Below are 18159 nucleotides of genomic sequence, written 5' to 3'. Positions count from 1 at the left end.
CCCAGATACCCGTGGATCAATTCTCCATGATTTTCTATGGGAATAAATCTCCATAGGGAATAATAAGAATTCCCAGCAGACATTTCCTTCCCTTCCCCCGCTTTCTGACGATCCTGAAGCGGGGGGAGGGCCTCCAAACCGGGGGATCCCCTGCTCCCCCCTGGGGATTGGCAACCCTATGGTACTGTGTGATCTCAAATATAGCTGTAGATTAACATTCTGTGTCGGTTGCACCACCCTTAAGAGAACTGCTGAACGTATTCTTACACTGTGCTTACATAAACTCCAAAATGGCAGAGGCTCTGAGCAAACCCTGTGTAGCACTTAGGAGAAAGTTAGGAAAGAGACATGGGGCAAACAAAGCCTTTGGTGGCTCAGTAAGTAATTTCAGATGGACTATCTAGTCACTGCTTGTTGCACAGGTTATTCCAAAAAATACTCGATTAGGTGGGCCTTGATCTGAGACAGGCAAGGCTTGTCTTTAAGTTTATAAGCAGGAGTGCATATTCAGTATGTTGGAACCTTCTCAGCAATTCTGCAAGTGGAGGGGGGCATTATCATTGATCATCCCCTTCTGCAGCAGAACTCCAGCTCTCCCCTCATGGTGTTCCTAGAATCTCCTGTCCTCAGGAATGCAGTCAGATTTCAGACGGAAATCTTGGCCTGTGGTGGTAAGGAATGAAAAACTGGTGTTCCACTGATGGAAATCCTTCAGTCACTGGTAACTTTGGGCAGGATCTGAGCTGGTGCAATTTAAGATAGACTAGTTATGCCTTAAATGAATGTGCTTTTTAAAAAAAAATCTTAATATTTTTAAAGTCAGCATACTCCCAGTTTAGAGAGAATAGTATTTTGAATGTACTCAGTTGATCAAAACACCTTTTGTTGGTCAGTAAAATGAACATTTATCTACTAACATTTCTTTGAATACTGAAACATGAATCTGCAAAAGTCAGAATGGAATTTTAGTTTGTGAACCATGGTGGATTGCTAAGTCACTGTAACCTATTAGCCAAACAGTAGTGGTTCCATTACATGGCATCATATGCTAAACAAGGTTAGTTCACCCAGCTTTTTTTCTTTGGAATTTCACACAGAAACCAGTATCACAAAATTTCATTACTTTCATGATGTTGAATATTGTGTGAATACTTAATACTGAAATGCAAGCACAAGAAAATGAAAAAAGCTGCTGGAGAGAAATGTGGAAAAGTTCAGCTCACTGGATAGTGCCTTGGATCTGAAAATCTGACCTGGTGCAGTTGTAACATTTACCTAAAATTAATGTTAATCATGGCTTACGGACTTGCTTTGAGAGCCAACATGGCGTAGTGATCGTGCATCAAACTAGGATTTAGAAGACCCAGGTCTGAATCCTTGTTCTGTCATGAAAACTTACAGGGTGACCTTGGGCCAGCTACTTCCTCTCAGCCTAACCTGCTTCAGAGGGTATAAAATGGAGGAAAGAATGTGATGTAAGCTTCTCTGTGTCCCCATTGGGGAGAAAAGGGGTCACAATACCTGAAAGTTTCCAAATGAACAATGCAGCCATGATTTAGCTTGGAGCTGGGTATAGGAAGATACCATTAAGAGCTACTTGGTGCTTTTACATGTGGAGATTTATTTACTTAGGCAACTCACTGTCGTGTTTTTCTCCCTGGTGGGGACCCAAAGCTGCTCACAAACATTTAGATACGATTCAAACAAAGTAAGCAAACAAAAAGAAATAAATAATATTAACTATGGTTGCTCAATGCAAGGGGGTTTCTAACCATGGCTATTTCAATTATGGCCTACACATTGCTTCAAATTATGGTTGAGCATTATGGTGTTAAGTCTGCATAGGGCTATTCTGTCTTTAAAGGTAAACAATTTAGGAAAATATTGATTCATGTGGGCAGTGAGGTGCCTGGACGACTTGTGACTATGGTTGCTCCAAACATTTTCACAAGTTACCCTACACCAAAGGGGAAGGTTAGTTTTATTACTATTAGTCCATTGTCAAGAAAGTGAGTTTCATTATAAAAGTGTAACTAAATGGCTAAAACAAATTGTGTCTGTTGTTTAACCTTATTTCCACACTGATGTAACTTCAGATTTTTTTTTTTAATTGACTTTGTCAAAATGATTTGCAGTCTTTGAATTTGCAGGGAAAATAAAATGCATTGGACCTAGAACTGGCTGTTTCTCTCTAAAAACCAATCAAAAAGCACTGTTTGGTAATGAAACCAGTAGGCTTCATGGGCCATTTAATTGAGTCTAATAATTTTCATGATCACTTGTTCTGAGAGGTCAATAAAGCCAGTGGATGCTAAAGTATTTTTCAGTAGTACTGAAGGAGAAAGGCACTTAATGGAACTGGATTTTTAAGACAGATTTGACATTTGAAATATAAAACACTGCATACCCAAAGTATTGCTATTTAACAAAGCAGTCACATGTTTGGAATGTTGCCTATAAACTGTAGTAATCTTAACCCCAAGTATAAATGGCTAACAGACATCTATTGCAAAAAAAATCAAGAGAGGTGCTTAAATATTTGTTATCCCATAATCACATCTCTCTGTTTTATTTTGTTTCTATTGATTTGGAAGTCTGTTTCCACCTGGAAGCATGGATGGCTTTAAAAGGGAGTTAGACAGATTCATGGAGGATAGTTCTATTAGTGGTTACTAGCCAAGGTGAGTAAAGGGAATGTCCGTATTCACAAGCAGCAAACCTCTGAATACCAGAGGGGTGAGAGAGAGTAAACCTGTGCAGTTTAGGATACATCTCTGCTCCAAACCACAGCCCCTGCTTTTCCTTACTGCCAGGTCCCAGGATACCAGGGAAAACAGTTTAAGGGAGCCTACTATTTGTCTCCACTAGGGCTGTAGCCAGGTTTTCAAGTTTCCACAAGCAGGACTTTTTGTTAAAGGGGGGGGGGGGTCAGGCTCTGGAAGCTGAAAGATCTACTTGGGAGTAAGCCATACTCAGGAGTAAGCTATTTTCTCCAAGGGTACTTTCCCCTGTCAGCTGGAGATCAGTTGTGACTCCAGGAGAATCAAAGCTCCCGTCTTCATATGCTGTGGAGAATCTTGAGAACAAAGGCTTGAGTCCAGCCAGGCACCTTTAAGACTCATGAAGTTTTTGCTGGGCATGAGTTTTCTCAGAAGCAGTGGGCATGTATGCACAGGACAGCTCATACCTTGAATAAAACTGTGGATAGATCTTAAAGGTGGATAGAATAAAACTGTGGATAGATCTTAAAGATCTTCAAGCTGCTTCCAGCCTACACAGGGTGATCCACCTGCATCTGCTTGGGAAATCTTGGAGTTCTTTAAGAGGAGGAATCTCCTAGGAGGAAGAAGCCCAAATGGAGAGCCAGTTTGGTGTAGTGGTTAAGTGTGCGGACTTTTATCTGGGAGAACTGGGTTTGATTCCCCACTCCTCCACTTGCACCTGAAGGAATGGCCTTGGGTCAGCCATAGCTCTGGCAGAGGTTGTCCTTGAAAGGGCAGCTGCTGTGAGAGCCCTCTCCAGCCCCACCCACCTCACAGGGTGTCTGTTGTGGGGGAGGAAGGTAAAGGAGATAGTGAGCCGCTCTGAGACACTTCGGAGTGGAGGGCGGGATATAAATCCAATTTCTTCTTCTGTTTGCTTGCAACACTTTCTACACTACACATAATCAAATGGGGGGGGGGGGTCACACACCTTTGTAACAGTGCTCCCCCAACCCAATAGGAGAAGGAACTGATGACTGGTTCTGAGTCAGGCTCCAGGGGACTCCCACCAGCCTAGCTTCAGTGCTTCTGCTCCCAAATAATTTTTTTCTGACATCTTTTGATCGGGGGGAGGGGAGCATTCTCGGCGGTGGTGGTGGTGGGGTTCAGTTCTTGCTGGGTGTTAATCACAGCTGCTTGCTTGCTGTTCTTGTGCAGCTGCCCCGGGATGGCAGCAGGGGGAACCTCTGCTGCATTCTCTGCAGCAGCCCCTGGCCTGAGTGTAAGCACCTCGTATGTCACTTTGGGCAGCATACCCCACCCTGCATTTCCATGCCCTTCCTGCCACAGCCCACCACTGGAGTGGCTGGGTGAGGAGAGCCCCAGGCTCACTCAGGAGAGGAGCACAGCAGGGATTCACCACCATTAGCTAAAGCCTGAGGGGCAGAGAAGGGCACCATTACGCAGACTCCATAAAGTGGTAGTGGGGCCAGGTGGTTTCCAGCAGTGAGGGTGGTGGTGCCAGGATCCTGTGGGCCCCACTGTAGCTACAGGCCTGCCAATAGTTAAGGCACCTATATATAGGATAGTATCCAAAGAAGAGGACTGACATACTTACAGTGCAAAGCACAATCTCTTTATTTATATGCCTACAGGGAAAAATGCAGATCAACTTTTTTCCTTTGTATCTGTTGCAGCAATCTCCCTACCATACAGGTTCATTCACCAAAGATGAAAAAAATGTGCTTAGGTGAATTTTTTCATATATAATGAGACTGTAACATGGCTGAGAAGATTAAAAAAAAACAACAACAAATATGGGTGCCGCAGGGCTGCCAACCTCCAGGTGGTAGGTGAAGATCTGCTATTACAACTGATCTCCAGGGAACAGAGATCAGTTCATCTGGAGAAAATGGCTGCTTTGGAAGGTGGACTCTATACCCCGCTTGAGCTCCCTCCTCAAACCCGACCATCCTCAGACTTCACCCAAGTATTTCCCAACCTGGAGTTGGCAACCCTAATACTGGGTCACTTCAAGTTTAGCAGGAACATGATTTTACAAATATTAAAAATACCCAATCATTAATTCCCTATGAACAAACTTGACATGAGTTATGACTGAGAAGGCTAATCCTTAAGAAGACAAAATAAATAAATGCTTGTCACTGCTGTTATATTACATGAGGTTACAGCTATCAGATGTACCCGGCACCATAAGTACAGTACATGTCCCCCTTAAATTCCTGTGCAGGGAACAAAAAGTCATGGAATAAAAACTGCTGAATGATACTAGTACTTTACCCCATGGCCACCACAGGACAAGTGCCCCACAGGAGTAATCTTTAACTAGTCTTCACCTTATCTCCAATGAAGTCAGGGACATTTTACCCCCAGTATATGGTAAGGGTATTTTCTAGGATTCTCTTTTTCCAGCTATTCTTCTGTGCGCTCTGAACAGCCAAGGACTGAGTTAGGGAGAAGTTCTCTATTGAATCAGATTTCCACAGTATCAGCTATGCATTGAGAAGCCCCATGACTTTGGATTTTTAAGAGCAGCATTCCTTTGTTTTTGTGTGCTTTGTGGAAACAAGGGTAGCTTTTAATCTTTTCCATTGTTGCAGAGGTGCTTGATAGTTGTCTTCTGATGCTCTAGGAGCATGATGGATTTTTCAGAATTTTCTATATTTCTTAGTAGAGTCTCTAGCCGTCTCTTGATTTTCTTCTGATCTTCTATAGCACATCCAATTACAACCGACTGGAATTTCTGATCAATGGGTCCAGATGGTACCTCAGATGTACAAGCTCCATAAAGTGACATTAAGCGGCTCCTGGAGTCTTCTAAGTCATCTAAGAGTTTACTGACTATTTCGTCAATCATCCGCGTAGCATGAAACAGCGATTCCTGCTGCTGGGGATTTCGGATAGTTTCTACGGAAACTTCAACTGTGAGGGTTCTGCCCATCAGACGTTTGGCAGTCAGGTTGAGCTCTTCTCTTTCACCTGCATTTGAAAGTGAAACGCTTAGAACTGAAGCATCCTACAACACCACACTATCATAGGGAGACTGAAAATAATTGTGTTACTTGATGCATAATCTATAGTGCATTCCAAAACAGAATCCCCCTTCTAAGGTCACACTATTTAGGCTTCTACTGCAAGTCACAGAATTTAGAGTGGCTTTGTTATTGCACACTGCTAGAAGTGGCTCCTTGAGAAGCTGACAATCTTTACTAGCAGCTCTCCATAACAGATAAATCAGTTAACACACATTCATCTATCATGTAAAAAGGACCAGGTGAAACATGCTACAGGGTATGCAATAATTATGGATTGGATCCAACAATGGGGGAGCTATTGTAAGAAAAAGGAATCAGATAAAATTGTTCCTTTGCCACACATACAGGGAGCTAGCTCTGAACAGAACAATAGTAAGGGAGGAGAAACAATTTCATCTGATTATCCCTTCTCACTACAGACCTTCATGGTACATAGCTTATTGTACTCTTGGGTACCCGGGCCCTAGCCATGGCTTCATTGGACTGCAAAGGAAAAGATTACAGACAGCTGCTGGGAAGCATCTGCTTATGGCAGCATCTTCAGTTTGCTTGATCAGCCTTACATTTTTGAATCTTTTTGGGCAAATTAAGAGATGTACAAGTAAGAAGTTTAGTAAGCTCCCACCTTCACTAATATTCCTCATATCTTGGCTGTTCTGTATATTATGGATCATTTCCAGAAGAGTTTCTTTTTCTTGTTCCATTGATGATGCTGCATCCCGCAAGGCTTCAACCCTAAAGATGGGGAAAAGGAAAAGGAACAATTGAGGAAATAATGTACACCCTGAGGAACAACACTTATCAACACAAAAAGGCAAACCTGGCAAGTAGAAGTTGCAGTTATTATCACAAGAAGAAAGATGGAGAAAAGGACCCATGTCATAATGTACCCCTGGTAAAATTCTACTGTGCATGTAGGAATGGAATGGGAAGATGTAGACATCAACCACCTGATCCATTGGCCTAGTGCAGGGGTGGACAAACCTGCTTAATGTAAGAGCCACATAGAATAAACATCAGATGTTTGAGAGCCCCAAGACATGAACATCAGAAGTTCGAGAGCCACGAGGGAGGGAGGGAGGGAGGGAGGGAGGGAGGGAAGGAAGGAAGGAAGGAAGGAAGGAAGGAAGGAAGGAAGGAAGGGAGGGAGGGAGGGAGGGAGGCAGGCAGGCAGGCAGGCAGGCAGGCAGGCAGGCAGGCTTGGCTTGGCTTGGCTTGGCTTGGCTTGGCTTGGCTTGGCTTGGCTTGGCTTGGCTTGGCTTGGCTTGGCTTGGCTTGGCTTGGCTTGGCTTGGCTTGGCTTGGCTTGGCTTGGCTTGGCTTGGCTTGGCTTGGCTTGGCTTGGCTTGGCTTGGCTTGGCTTGGCTTGGCTTGGCTTGGCTTGGCTTGGCTTGGCTTGGCTTGGAGAAGTGATTTAAAGAGAGAGAAATGCCTTTTCCAAGTTGGCTGACAGGGTGATGGGGGTTTCAAGAGCCACACAATACGTGTGAAAGAGCCACAGTTTAGCAAGCCCTGGCCTAATACTTCTACGCTATTACTGAAAGGAGCATGTCAATTCAAGCGGCAGAGAGGCAGGTTCCAAAGCAAACTCCCATTAGTATGTGTAAAGGGGACGTTCAACAGCTCAACTACAGTATTTCTGAGTTAGATCATGCCTGAAAACAACTTTTACAAATATCTAATGAACAATTCTTTTGAAAACAGTATTAGCAGATCATCTTTAGGCTCCTGCTTTACTTTTTACCACTGAGAAGAACATAGTGTAGTGGCTAGAATGTCAAACTAGGATCTGGGAGACTTAGGTTTGAATCCCTACTCTGCCACAGAAGCTGGCTGGCTGACCTTGGGCAAGTCATAACACTCAACCTAACCAACTTCATAGCATTGTTGCTTAGATAAAATGGAGGAGAGAATGTAAGTCCCTACGGAGGAGAAAGGTAGGGTATTAATGAAGTAAATAAAGTATTTTTTAATATGATAGTCAAGAATTGTGGTATTGTAAACAATTAAATTTTGGATACAGAGAACCTTCCCATGTCATGCTTAGACCGTTCTCTGAATAGGTTTATCACAATACTGACTTTGATGCTAGTCACAACAGAGTTTATTCATTCCTGCAATTCTGTGAATGGACAGCTTGGTTGCTACTGTGCTGTAGGATTAATAAGAAAATGACCAACTTAATATATTTAAAATCAAGGCATTTATATGTTGTGTAATGATGAAACCAACTCCTTATAAGCAAACCTGGAATTACATATGATTTCCTTAAGATTTTGTGAACCTGGAACTCCTGGCCAGAGCCCCAGACAATGGATTAGACCAGGAGTGTCAAACATCTGGCCTGGGGGCCGAATGCGGCCCACGGAGGGCTCCTATCAGGCCCCCCAAGCAACTGGCTGTCATGTGCTTCCTTCTCCCTCTCTCTTGCTTCCTTCTTTGTAACAGCTTGTTTTGCAAGGCTTGCTAATCACATGCCTGAGGGCCAGCATAGCCCTACAGAGCAAAACCTCTGTCTTCTCCATTGGTTGAGGCTCCTCTCTTGGGGAGAAAGGGGGGAAGGAAGAGCTTGCTTTGCCAGGCTATCACAATCGCAAAGCAGAGCTACTGAGCCAAGCCTTCTATTGGCTGAGGCTCCTCCCCCTCGTGGTCCCCTGGGGAAGGAAGGAAAGAGCCAGAGCTTCCTTTGCCCAGTTCCCTGGATCCTATGGGAGAAATACAAAGAAAGCACCTTTAAGACCAAAACATGCTAATATTTTAAGCCTGTTTTAAGTTTTTTAAAAAATCTTTAATTGTGTTCATCTGTGTCCTTTATAAAGTTTATATTTCTGTTATTTAATCTTAAATAGGTACACACAGGGCTTTTTTTTAAAGCAGAAACGCACAGGAACGCAGTTTTGGCTGGCTTGGCACCAGTGGGTGTGGCCTAATATGCAAATGAGTTCCTGCTGGGCTTTTTCCTACAAAAAAAGCTCTGGGTACACATATGGCCCAGCCCAACATGGCCCAGCCCAACAAGGTCTCATTTATGTCAGATCTGGTCCACATAACAAATGAGTTTGAAATCCCTGGATTAGACATTTGAATTATGGATTAGCAATTTTGTCTAATTCATTAAACTTTAGAAGAAAATTGTGTGGTTTTGACATGATCTTCTATTGATATATAGCACATTTCCTTCTTGTCTAAAAGAAAATTTAGAAGATGCTTTAACTGGACTGCAGAGAAGGCTCTTGTGCTGTAGAAAATGCTCCTGGGGTAAGAAGGAAGGCTGACAACCAGACAGGCTATAAAACTAGGCTCTTCAGAACAATTTTTGGAGCCACTTGAGAAAATATATGGTGGTATTTTACTGGGGGAGACTTTTCTGTGGTTCAGTTATAGTTAGCAGTATGAAGCTTTAATTTCTTTTTAACTTCTGACTGTTCACCTATTTTAATATATGTTATCAACTGCCCTCAGGGCCAGCCCACCCACTAGACAAACTAGGTATTTGCCTAGGGCACCAGCAGGGTGGGGGTGCCGAATTCGGACCTCGCCCCCACCCCAGCCCCTATTTGTCCCCCTCCCTTCCTCAAAATGTTAATGCCCAGAAATGGGCAGTGAAGTGTTGCACTCCCTGGACTCTTTAAAGGCTGCCCCCCACCGATCAGCTGATTGGTGGGTAAAACTACTCCAGAGGCTGGTGGCTATGCTGGCCCTCAGGCATGCTCGTGATCAGCGTAGGGGCAGTGGTGGTGGGAATGACGTGATCCAGGAAGGAAGGGGGAGGAGGAGGCAGTGGCTTGCTCATCCTTCCCATTGCCACTGCCCCTGCACTAATTGCAAATGTGCCTGAGGACCAGCATAGATGCAGGCCAGCCTCTGGAGCAGTTTTACCCATTGATCAGCTGATCAGTGGGGGGGCTTTAAAGAGCCTGGGAATGCGGCATTTCACCATCCATCCCCAGGCATTAAATTGTGAGGGAGGAGGTACGGCGGAGAGCGGAGGCAGTGGACACCAAGGCTGCCTGGGGTGCCATGTACCCTAGGGCTAGCCCTGTCTGCCCTTAGATCCTGCTTTGGTATGAAAGGAATGGAAAACTCCAGATTTGGAATTCCCCAGTCCTCCATTTTTGCTATATATGTATAAAATATCAGTTTTTGTGGACCATCTTTAGGGCAAAAAATATTTTTGCATTGATTTTAAGTTTAGGTTTAAATTGCTGTTTGTTGAAACTGTACAGATTTAGTAAACACTAGAAACAGAAGGAGAAAATTAAACTTTGGTAAAAGCATGTTGTGATGGACTGCAAGCTTATGCATGAATAAGAGGCAGTGCATATGATGGAATTCTGAGTGAGTGATAGGTCACGGAACTCAGTGTGATTGGGCAACTGCTTCTAATGGTCAAACTGTGGCAGTTGGGAGTTAGAGGAGCAGCTGGGGAGTTGAAAAGGGTGGTCAGGAGAGAGCGGTGGCTCTTGTGAGGCTCTCAGAGTACGACTGTGCCGCAGATAGGGTGGCCAGACTGTCCCGGTCTCCCGGGACTTTCCCGGTTCTGGCCCCCAATTCCCGGCTCCCGGGCTGGCTATACCGGGACCATTAGAAGTCCCGGTATAGCCAGCGGGGAGCCGGCGGGCCGCCGCGCGCGGGGAAGGCGGGGAGTGAGGGAGCCAGCGTCCCTGCGCGTGCGCACGCGCAGGGACGCTGGCTCCCTCACTCCCCGCCTTCCCCGCCCGCGCGCGGGGCCCAGCGGCAGTGGCGGAGGCCGGGGAGGCCGCGGAAAGGCCGCCGTGGGTCCCTGGAGGGCCTCCAGAGGCCCGCGGAGAGGCCGGCGCTGGTCCCTGGAGGCCCTCCAGAGGCCAGCGGAGGCCGCGGAGAGGCCGGCGCTGGTCCCTGGAGGGCCTCCAGAGACCAGCGCCGGCCTCTCCGCCGCCTCCCCGGCCTCCGCAGCCGCCGCCAGCAGCACCAGCCGCCCGGAGGGGAGGCCGCCACCCGCCCTGGAACAAGGTAAGCAGGGGGGGCCGAAAGTGGGGGGGCCGAAAGCGGGGGGGCGGCTGGCGGGGGGGGCGGCCGGCCTTCCTTCCCTCCTTCCTTCCTCCCTCCTTTCTTCCTTCCTTCCCTCCTCCCTTCCTTCCTTCCCTCCCTCCTTCCCTCCCTCCTTCCTTCCCTCCCTCCTCCCTTCCTTTCTTTCTTCCTTCCTTCCCTCCCTCTTTCCTTCCTTTCTTCCTTCCCTCCCTCCTCCCTTCCTTCCCTCCCTTCCCTCCCTCCTTCCTCCCTCCTTCCTTCCCTCCCTCCTCCCTTCCTTCCTTCCCTCCTCCCTTCCTTCCCTCCTTCCTTCCCTCCCTCCTTCCTTCCTTCCTTCCTGTCTTTCTTCCTTCCTTCCCTCCCTCCCTCCCTCCTCCCTTCCTTCCCTCCTTCCCTCCCTCCTCCCTCCCTCCTTCCTTCCTTCCTTCCCTCCCTCCTTCCTCCCTCCCCCCTTCCTTCCTTTCTTCTTTCCTTCCCTCCTTCCCTCCTTCCCTCCCTCCCTCCCTCCTTCCTTCCCTCCCTCCCTCTGGCCACCCCTGGAGTAGAGAATACTGACTTTGGTGGACCCAAGCACTGATTCTGTGTAAGGCAGCTTTGTGTTTGTGACTGGAGTAGAGAATACTGACTTTGGTGGACCCAAGCACTGATTCAGTGTAAGGGAGCTTTGTGTTTGTGACTGGAGTAGACAAAACTGACTTTGGTTGACCCAAGCACTGATTCAGTGTAAGGGAGCTTTGTGTTTGTGACTGGACTAGACAATGCTGATTTTGGTGGACCCAAGCACTGATTCAGTGTAAGGGAGCTTTGTGTTTGTGACTGGACTAGACAATACTGACTTTGGTGGACCCAAGCACTGATTCAGTGTAAGGGAGCTTTGTGTTTGTGTCTTCTGGTGCAATTTTGTTCTCAGATCCTGTATTTACTTCATCAGTATATGGGATAAGGCACTTTCTCAACTGTGCTGCATAATGCAGCCTATTTATTTTGTCCTGTTTGCTCTGTTGGCTCTATCTGCGCCACCTTCATCACTTTCGGGGTGTGGATCCCCGGGGGAAGCGAGCTAGACTGCTGTTCTTTTGAGGGGTTATAGAGTGTTTCGAGCCCGTCCCTGTGGCATCGGTCCCATCGTTGTGGGGCCCAGGGGGCCGGCGCAGCGGCACGCTGAAGCAGCCTGTCGGTCACTTCCTGGTTCCTGTCCTGCATCTCGACCTGTGTTATTAGTGACAGGCTGCTTTGGCGTGCCGCTGCGCCGGCCCCCTGGGTCCCACAATGATGGGACTGATGCCACAGGGACGGGCTCGAAACACTCTATAACCCCTCAAAAGAACAGCAGTCTAGCTCGCTTCCCCCGAGCCCTGCCGCCATAAGCCTCAAGGGGGCTCATTTTGCGGCATCTCCCGGCGGGAGGGTGGCACCCGCACGGGACACATATCAAATGAAAGAGGGGGCGCAGGGCTATCAGAAACAGCCGGCGGAGGGAGTCGGGAGACCACCCCACTGGGGGATCCACACCCCGAAAGTGATGAAGGTGGCGCAGATAGAGCCAACAGAGCAAACAGGACAAAATAAATAGGCTGCATTATGCAGCACAGCCTCACTGGAATCTCACTGGAATCTGACTGGCTTCTCAGCGTGGAACCCGTTCTCACTAGTCTTCTCACTTTGAAAAAAGTAAAAAAAGAGTTTTATTTAACTTTATTTCCCCCTTTCCCTCTCTATAAATAATCTTGGTGTTTCCGGCGGTGATATTTGGGGGATTTTTGGGGACATCACAGGAAGTGCTGTGAAGTCACTTCCTGTTTCCGGCAGTGGCATTTGGGGGAAATGATGTCACAAGAAGTGATGTCACTTCCTGCTTCCGGCAGGTGGCGTGGGGGAAATGATGTCACAGGAAGTGATGTCACTTCCTGTTTCTGGCAGGCGCGCGGGGGAAATGATGTCACAGGAAGTGATGTCACTTCCTGTTTCCGGCGGCGTGCACGCTTCGCGCGCGTGCACCCCTACCTTCCCTCCCCCCAAGGTGTCCCTGGCTGGCCTTCAGACATTATGGCCACCCTAGCCGCAGAAGCAGAGTCAGTTTCAGGGTGAATGTGGTGTAGCTCTGAATACTGGAGACTCTAGTGGGAGACTGATCCCAGAAATTAAGGGCCGTCTCTGATTGTGTACCAATAAAGAAACATATATTGAGAGGGACAAAGGTTCCTGTATCAAGCTTAGTATCCCAAGGGAAAGACTAGTAGCTGGAGTAGGACTTGGCCAAAGGTTTGAGGTGTCAGAGAAAGGCCCTCAATGGTGCCAAAGGCCAGAGTTATTGCTCTTACTGAGAAGAGAATAACTCATTTGCCAGGGGGAAAAGGTCTAGAAGTGAGAGACCTGAGTCTGTTAACCCAAGGGATGAGGAAGATACCCTCAAGCTTGTATGACTAGAAATAGGGAAAGTTCCTAAAAAATCTAGAGTAATTATAAAAATATAAACCTTTAACATCAAGGTTACTTTTAGTAAGTGTTGAGCCACCTGAGAGAAACACTGTATCTTATGAAACAAGTTGCCTGTGAAGAAGTTCTGTATTCATTTTTTGTTCTATCTGTCCACAGATTCTAAATCCCAGAAACCTCTGCACAAATCCCATCCCTTCCCTGCCAATCCGTTTTATATAAATTAAATCTTGTTTTGAAAGGCTACCAGTGCCTAGTGTACCACTTTTCTGATGGGGAAAACTTTGACACCTGACGTAACAGCCAAGGTGAAAGGACAAAAAGCAGTTGCCTTGCCTTGTCTCATAACACATCTTTGGCCGCTGAAATCTTAGCTGACTATGTAAGCCCTCAAAGATGGAAGGAATCTGAGCATTTACTTGGATTAATATGCAAAATTATACTTTTAAAGTTTAGCTTGGACAATCAAGAGAAAGATTTGGAAATTTGAATTTTCAACTATTTTACTTCATTTTTAAGCTAGGTTGAATCTGCTTTCTCTCTCTAGCTGTTTTACAGAATATGCATAAGGAAAGTCTAACCTCATCGTTCATAGTTAAACACAGTTATTATCTAAAGTAGGCTTATGATGAGTAATTTGTCTCCTACCAGGTAGTTCCACTGAGAGTAAACAACTAATAGACATCCCTGTTTGATCCCTTTCAACACAACCACAAATGAATTAGACCTTATTACAACCTTCAAGGAAATATTAAATTGCACTATTGCTTAGTTATTTAGACCAGAATTTTCAAACAGTATAATGCTATTTAGCCAGTGTATATTAATTAATTGGGCTGCTCCCATAATCCCATATTTTCTAATTAGCAATAGTGTTCTTCAAATACACACAGTTATATTTATATCCCATGTTATCTCCTCAGATGCAAGGTAGCTTACAGGATTGCCAGATGTCTAAATGGCTGTTATTAAGCTTTCAACAGCAAGATGGCATGCCAAAGTTAACTATGTGAAGCTTTCTATCCTGTCTCTATCATGACAAAACTTCCTCTGCTACCTTTGTGCATATCTGGGTGAAGAAAGAGAACAATGATAATAACCTTGCCAACTTTGCATGTGCTTTCTAGATTATCCTAGCTTTTATTTTGTAGCATCTTAATATATTTTTCCAAAGCATTCTGTGAGTCATTTCAAGTTGTTACAGAATTTGTTTCCTTTGCACATCCAGACCTGAATGTTATATTAAGCCACTGGACATCATGATTTAATTGGGGTGGGATGGAGAAAATGAAGTGGGATACAGTGCAGATGCCATGTAGACTGTGTGCTTTAATAAAATACGTTGCACCAGGTGCTCTTCAGGCTCATTCCAACCCAAGGATCTCCAGCCTTTTAAAGCCTGTGGGCACCCTTGGAATTCTAACTTGGGGTGATGGGCAAAGCCACAAAATGGCTGCCTCAGGAGATGGAGCCAACCACAAAATGTAAGAGAATTCAGTTATGCATAACTTTAACAGTAACCCTTCAAAGTTAAAGGCGGAAGCTCTGTTTAATAAGATGCCAGCCTTTTAAAATTAACATATGGATTTAAATGTATTTCCTTGCATATGCACAGCTTAGCTTCAGTCACAGAGTTAAGTTCCTTATGCTGTGGTGCCAGCTGCTGCCAAAACAACATTTTAAAAGATCTGCTTCGCCAAATGTATTTCCAGTGGTTACCCAGAAGCCCTGCTGGATAAAGCCCTATGTGACTCTGCCCACTTTCAAAAAAAAATTGGGGGGGGGGGGGACCAGGAAATATATAATTGGATGCCATGGAGCCTACAGGCACTATGTTGGGGACCCCCTTTTTAGCCCATAATATTCCTGGCAACTCAGACTGTACTCCTAAGCACAGTTATCAGTGTGTAAGCTCCATTCATGTCAGTGGCATTTATGTGTGTGTAAAAAGGCTTAGGATCGCACAGCAGTCATTCCTCATGGTCCAAGCACAGATCCCGACACGCAAAAATATGGTGTTCAGACTCCATAAACTTTCTGTAATGACAGCTGGGATTCCCAGGTCTCTGCAAGTTTGGATCTATTTATAGGTCTCTCCCACCAGAGCACCTGTGTGTTTCACTCACAACTCTGCCCCATCTTCCAGCAGCATGTCTTCCTTATACTTGCATAGATGAAGGGTAAGTGTGAGGTAGCCCAAGCTTGCAATGAAGGTGCAGTTCCACCACTTGGAAACCCAAATGTAATGGCCGTAAACCATGTAGCAGCACAGGCATGATCATATTCAGTTGGCAAATGCTGAAACATTACTTGCATATGGGAAGCAGTCATCAAAACACAACAATAAGTGTTCATTTGTTAACACTTCAAAATCAGTATTTGATAATGGAGACAAACAGCAGAAACTATGTATGTTCCTGTCATTCATAAGCAAGCAGAGTAGACAGAAATTTCTAATTAAACCAGTTTTGAAGGCGGGTATCTTGTATTGCCCTTACTTCTGATTCCAAGTACTACAAAAGTCCATTTTCTTCTGGTCTCATACTGACCCTATCCCCCAACCTACACTTTCTTAAGAACTCGCAACTGCATCTACATGAAAAGAGAAGGACTCAAAGCCAATATGATCCACTTAAGTACTAGACTTGGAACTGAAATATTTGGTTTCAAAACCAAGCTCCAATAAGTACTCTCTGTGAAATCTTTGGCAAATTACTTCCTGTCAACCGCTCTTCTTTGTTTGTTGACATTATAATGGCTAAAAGGGCTGGTGAGTTAATGGACATGCTTCTTTATCTAGTGGCACAATCCTAAATAGAGTTATGCCCTTATAAATCCATTTACTGAATTCAGAAGCAGGCCTCATTTTGGACAGGATCTCACAGGAGCGGAGCTCTGGAACCTCTAAATTTTATTGTGCTCTTTATTTCTTGCCCCTCCCCCCAAACATTTGCTTCTGGGCTCCATTGGTCAAACCCCTTGTGAGAATTTTGCTGAATTCGAAGATTTGATAAACTTTCTAATATTTTTCACCATAAAAATGGGAAAATAACAACTTGATCTTAGCCAAAAGGTTGAGAAGCGATAATCAACATATATAAAGCAGACAGATGGAAATCTTCATCGTGCCACTGTGGCCACACAGGAAAATAATTTTAAAAATATGATGGGAGTAAAGTTTTATTATGATGATTACGATTCAAGAAGCATTGCAAGGTAGATGTTGAGCTGATATAATTTAGTACACCATCCAGTGATGTCACCGATGTGTGGCATATGCAAATGAGTTATGCAAATGCGTTGTGCTAATGAGCTCTGGCACGTCTTTTTCCACAAAATGACCCCTGTTCAGAAGTATATCCCTTTGTTTAGCACTGCATTGCAGAACAGGCTTTGTCATTTTTGGCATGGTAGCCTCTCTCTGCAAATTGGTTTTAGAATATCAAAATGTCTTGTTTTTTAAAAAATGGCACTAGTGACTCCGCTGCGGTAGTGCTCCAAACTCCACCCAGCTCAGTCCAGTCAAATTTCCCAGCCTCAGGCTGGATTTTTATATCGCTGTATTTATCATTCCTAACAACTTCTGAAAACAGTCTTCCTTTAGCTGCTCTGTGTAAACATAGCAGTGTGATTGAAAAGGACAAGGGATAATTTAAGAAAGGCGTGCTTCGTAAGTGAAACTTTTGAACTTAAAAATAAGTTCTTATTCAGCTCGCACACTTCTGATGCAATCCAGAGCCTCCACAAAACACTGGCCTAAACTGTTTCTTCTGGCGATGGTGAAATTACGGTTGTTTGTTTTTCACCAGTCAGGTCCTGACAGCCCATCAGGAGATACGGCAAGTCCCGCAAGCAAGACATATTGGCTTTGGCTCAGATGACCAAAAGGAATTAAGAAATATTTGGCAAATGCAAAGCTTCTCTGAGATGATCATTAAGACGGTCAGCATTCGCGAGCTCCTCTTGCCAAGCTGCTGCTTGTCTCCAAGCAGGCGAAATCATTCCCCTCCTCACCCCGGGGAAACCCATGCGGCTGCCACCGAGGGTAGGGGAAACTTTGAATGAATTAAGTTGTGTGTGTTTTAAAAATCATATTTGTCATGGTGGAGCTATAGAAGGGGCACCCTCTCCTTGCGAAAAACAGTAAACCTCGTGTCTCTGTTTCCAAATGAAAGCTTTGATTTCAAAATTAAAAAAACCCAAAAGCCTTGCAGTTGAGCCGCGTCTCATCCGAGCGCAGCTGCTCCTCGGCCTCCCCACGACAAAAGCCATTGTCTCTAAACCCCCCTCCCCCCCCCCAACACACCCGGCCGAGCTTACCTTCGTTCCAGCTGGTCCAGGCTTTCCAGCAGGCGGCTGGAGCGGTCCGCCATGGAAGTGGAACGGGAAAAGCGGCCTCGGATCTGCCCACCGCCCGCTTGCTGGGCTGCTTCGCCGCCACTGCTGCTCCTCAGACTGCTGCTGATCTTGGCCTGGGCCATAGCGGGCCTGGCGCGCGAGGAGAGAGAGGCGGCCGGCTGCCTTTGCGACTGGCCCAGGAAGAGTTCCCTCCGGCTGCGGCGACAGCGCCGCTCCTGGATTGACACCCGCGTCGCTCGCTGCCAAAGAAGGGAAGCAGCCCTCCCCGCCCCAGTCATCGCTGCGTGCTCCAGCCCTCTCACCGTTTCAGGAGCTGTCCAGGGGGCAAAAACAAAAGTGCCCGAACTCACCGCTGACTAGTAATGAACCCTGCGTGGCCCAAGAGACATAAGGCAAGGAGTCGAGGAAAAAAAAAAAAAAGATACTCTCTCGCATGCTCAGAGGCCTCCTCACCCTCATTAAAAATAAACCGCAGGCTTGGGGTAGTAAAGAGACAGACAAGGCTGTACTGCAGCATAGCCTTTCCATGGGCTGGTACAGATGCAGTGAGTGGATTCTCATATCCAGTCATTTATGTGAACGACCAGGGGTGGGGTG

General features: G+C 45.8%; 1 protein-coding gene across 1 annotated transcript; it reads right to left on the bottom strand.

The window, feature by feature from the left end:
- Positions 1-4858: 4858 nt before the first annotated feature.
- On the bottom strand, positions 4859-17822 carry LOC132590895 (BAG family molecular chaperone regulator 2-like). The gene is made up of 3 exons (XM_060263818.1): positions 17524-17822; positions 6384-6493; positions 4859-5702 (listed from the first exon to the last, which is right to left on the bottom strand). The coding sequence occupies exons 1-3, from the start codon at positions 17682-17684 to the stop codon at positions 5302-5304; spliced, it is 672 nt and encodes a 223-aa protein (XP_060119801.1). The 5' UTR covers positions 17685-17822; the 3' UTR covers positions 4859-5301.
- Between the last annotated feature and the right edge of the window lie 337 nt (positions 17823-18159).

This window comes from Heteronotia binoei, unplaced genomic scaffold (assembly GCF_032191835.1).
Source record: "Heteronotia binoei isolate CCM8104 ecotype False Entrance Well unplaced genomic scaffold, APGP_CSIRO_Hbin_v1 ptg001006l, whole genome shotgun sequence".
Lineage (NCBI taxonomy): Eukaryota > Metazoa > Chordata > Lepidosauria > Squamata > Gekkonidae > Heteronotia > Heteronotia binoei.
This window is presented reverse-complemented; position numbering and strand designations above follow the sequence as displayed.

Coding starts and splice junctions, on each gene's coding strand:
- LOC132590895 (XM_060263818.1), bottom strand. CDS start 17,684: ATGGCCCAGGCCAAGATCAGCAGCAGTCTGAGGAGCAGCAGTGGCGGC. Junction 6,494..17,523: donor CTGGACCAGCTGGAACGAAG/GTAAGCTCGGCC, acceptor CCCCATCTTTAG/GGTTGAAGCCTTGCGGGATG. Junction 5,703..6,383: donor TATGAGGAATATTAGTGAAG/GTGGGAGCTTAC, acceptor TTTCAAATGCAG/GTGAAAGAGAAGAGCTCAAC.